The 3,433-nt window shown below is 42.4% G+C and overlaps 1 protein-coding gene across 5 annotated transcripts in view; it reads right to left on the reverse strand.

Annotated features, from left to right (window-relative positions):
- NFU1 (NFU1 iron-sulfur cluster scaffold) overlaps positions 1 to 3,433 on the reverse strand; it is a 52,426-nt gene that overhangs the window by 38,416 nt on the left and 10,577 nt on the right. For 3 of the 5 annotated variants that reach the window (XM_011985006.1, XM_011985008.1, XM_011985007.1), the window contains exon 3: positions 1,844 to 1,979. The exons of the other annotated variants lie outside the window; for them this stretch is intronic. In XM_011985006.1, coding sequence (XP_011840396.1) covers positions 1,844 to 1,979 — 136 coding nt within the window. The remainder of the gene's footprint in view (positions 1 to 1,843; positions 1,980 to 3,433) is intronic. 5 annotated transcript variants of the gene reach the window in all.

Below are 3,433 nucleotides of genomic sequence, written 5' to 3' on the forward strand. Positions count from 1 at the left end.
CGCCATTCTCCTGCCTCAGTCTCCTGAGTAGCTGGGACTACAGACGTCTGCCACCACACCCGGCTAATTTTTGATATTTTTAGTAGAGATGGAGTTTCACTGTGTTAGCCAGGATGGTCTCGATCTCCTGACCTCGTGATCCGCCCACCTCGGTCTCCCAAAGTGCTGGGATTACAGGCATGAGCCCCCGCGCCCGGCCCTGTGCTTTATCATCTCTAACATACAGTAGTCCCCCCTTATCCCCAGGGGATCCATTCCAATGCCCCCAGTGGATCCCTGAAACTACACATAGTATTGAACTCTGCAAGTACTATGTTTTTTTCCTATACATATATATCTATGATAAAGTTTAATTTATAAATTAGGCACAGTAAGAGATTAACCACTGATAATAAAATAGAACAATTATAACAATATGCCAGCAATATGCCAGTATCACTACTTTAAGAGATGGCTACTAAGTGACCAATGATGTGGCAAGGGCGGGGGGGGGTCAACAGAGGGGAGGGCACAGACAGACAGATAGTGTATATGACATGGATACACTGGAAAAGGGACAATTTATGCCCTAGGGAGGACAGAGCAAGATTTCACCATGCTACTCAGAAAAGCAGCACAATTTAAAACTGATGAATTGTTTATTTCTGGAATTTTCCACTTAATACTTTTAGACTACAGCTGATCTTGGGTAACTGAAACCGGGGAAAGTGAAACCACAGATAAGGGGGGGCTTATGGTGTAAACATGCCTTTATCTGGTGAATTTTAAAACTGTCCCTACTGACTAGTTTTCATTTATAGTTCTGAATAGAGTATTTTAGAAATTACTCCATCTAGAAAGAACTACAAATTCAACTACCCTTATGAATAAAATAAGCAAGTTCTCATTATTCTTAAAAATCAGATTTTTAAGAGCTGAAATGGAAATTTACTATATTTATCAATTTGATGAATATTTTTTCTTAACTAAAAACATAAGTTTTTATTTATTCATGCTATAGGTCTCTCAAATATATCGCTCTTCAGGAGAAAATTTTTTTAATATCAACTCTCATTTTTCTTTTCTGAGACAGGGTCTCACTCTCATGCCTAGGCTGGAATGTAGTGGCACAATCATGGCATCACAGCTCATAGTTTCCTTAACCTCCTGGGTTTAAGCGATCCTCCCACCTCGGTCTCCCTAGTAGCTAGGACTACAGACACGTATCACCACACTTGGCTAATGTTTGTACTTTTTGTAGACAAGGTTTCACCATGTTGCCCAGGCTGGTCTCAAACTCCTGAGCTCAAGTGATCCCCACCTCCTCAGCCTCCTCAACATTTTTGGGTTTTTTTTGAGACAGGGTCTCACTCTGTTGCCCAGGCTGGAGTACAGTGGCACCATTATGGCTCACTGCAGCCTCAACCTCCCAGGCTCAAACAATCCTCCCATCTCAGCCTCCCACGTAGCTAAGACAAGAGGTACACACCATCACACCCAGCTAAATTTGTGTGTGTGTGTCTGTGTGTGGTAGAGATGGGATCTCTGTGTGTGTGAGTGTGTGTGTGTGTATGTGTGTGTGGTAGAGATGGAGTCTTTCTATGCTGCCCCGGCTGGTCTCCAACTCCCGGACTCAAGCAATCCTCCCACTTCGGCCTCCCAAAGTGTTTGGATTACAGGGGTAAGCCACTGCAACATGCCTTATTATTATTTTTTTTTAATCTCTCATCTGAAAAGAAATTATTCTCTACACTTAAAAAAGAATGCGGTGCACACAGAAATGCAATAGTTAAATAAAGTTGTCTTAACCCCAAAGTCAGTTATTTGTGTTTCTTGGTAAAAGCAAATGAAAACAGTAATATACCTAGCCAGAGGGGAGCGAAATGCTGCAGCTGGGGTGGGAAAATCCATGGTCCTTGTCTCAAGAACTGGTTTTCCTGGTATAAACTTTAAGCTGTTGGGATTTGGAGTATCCTGTGTTTGAATAAACATGTATCTCACTAAAAAAAAGGAAAAAGAAAATGTTATTCTAGAAAAAAACAGTTAACAAGTTTATAGACTAGGACGTGCTCATTTGCACAGAACCAGAAGAAATAAGAAAAACTGGGGAAAAACCCAAGATTTTATTGCCCTGACAAAGCATTTATAAAGATAAGAAGGAAATATATTAATATATAGCCAAGCACAGTGGCTCACACCTGTAATCCCAGCACATTGGGAGGCCGAGGCAGGTGGATCACGAGGTCAGGAGTTCAAGAAATCCCTAGACTCAAACGATCCTCCCACCTCAGCCTTCCAAAGTGTTGGGATTAGAGCGTGAGCGCTGTGCCCAGCCAATACTCTGATTATTTAAATAGTTATGTAATGAAACAGATTCCAGAAATAGTCTACACTTAAGTCTTATATATATTCATAATTCAGGAGTCCTATACATATTCTATTTGGTGACTTTGTACCAATGGCTATCATAACCATAGACCACTTACTGCTGACATTAATACAGTAAAATGCTACATTCTCTTCTTTCCAAAGTGCCACCATTATTTTAAAGACAATAAAGTTAGCAATTTATAATAGTAATAATAAATATTTATTGTGTGCTTATTATATGCCAAATACAGAGTCAAAGGCGGTTTTGTTTGTTTTTTTCTTTTTTTGAGGTGGAGTCTCACTCTGTCGCCCAGGCTGGAGTGCATGATCTCGGCTCACTGCAAGCTCCACCTCCCAGATTCACGCCATTCTCCTGCCTCAGCCTCCCGAGTAGCTGGAACTACAGGCGCCCACCACTATGCCTGGCTAATTTTTTTTGTATTTTTAGTAGAGATGGGGTTTCACCATGTTAGCCAGGATGGCCTCGGGCTCCTGACCTTGTGATCCACCCGCCTCGGCCTCCCAAAGTGCTGGGATTACAGAGGTGAGCCACCGTGCCCGGCCAAAAGCTTTTTAAAAAAATTTTTTTGTGGAGGTGGAGTCTCCCAATGTTGCTCAGGCTGGTCTCAAACTCCTGGCCTCAAGTGATTCTCCCACCTTGGTCTCCCAAAATAAAGTGCTGACATTACAGGTGTAAGCCATCATGTCCAGCTCTGGGGCCAAGTGCTTTATTTATTTATTTTTAATTAATTTTTTTTTTTTTTTGAGACAGAGTTTTGCTCTTTTGCCCAGGCTGGAATGGAGTGGCACAATCGTGGCTCACTGCAACCCCCAACCCCCAAGGTTCAGCTGATTCTCCTGCCTCAGCCTCCTGAGTAGCTGGGATTACAGGCACAAACCACCATGCCCGGCTAATTTGCTAATTTTTGTATTTTTTAGCAGAGACAGGGTTTCACCATGTTGGCCCAGCTGGTCTCGAACTCCTGACCTCAGGTGATCCACCCGCCTCAGCCTCCCAAAGTGCTGAGATCACAGGCGTAAGCTACTGTGCCCGGCCTAATTTTTTTTTTTTTTTTTTTTTTTT

Source organism: Mandrillus leucophaeus, unplaced genomic scaffold, assembly GCF_000951045.1.
Source record: "Mandrillus leucophaeus isolate KB7577 unplaced genomic scaffold, Mleu.le_1.0 Scaffold279, whole genome shotgun sequence".
Lineage (NCBI taxonomy): Eukaryota > Metazoa > Chordata > Mammalia > Primates > Cercopithecidae > Mandrillus > Mandrillus leucophaeus.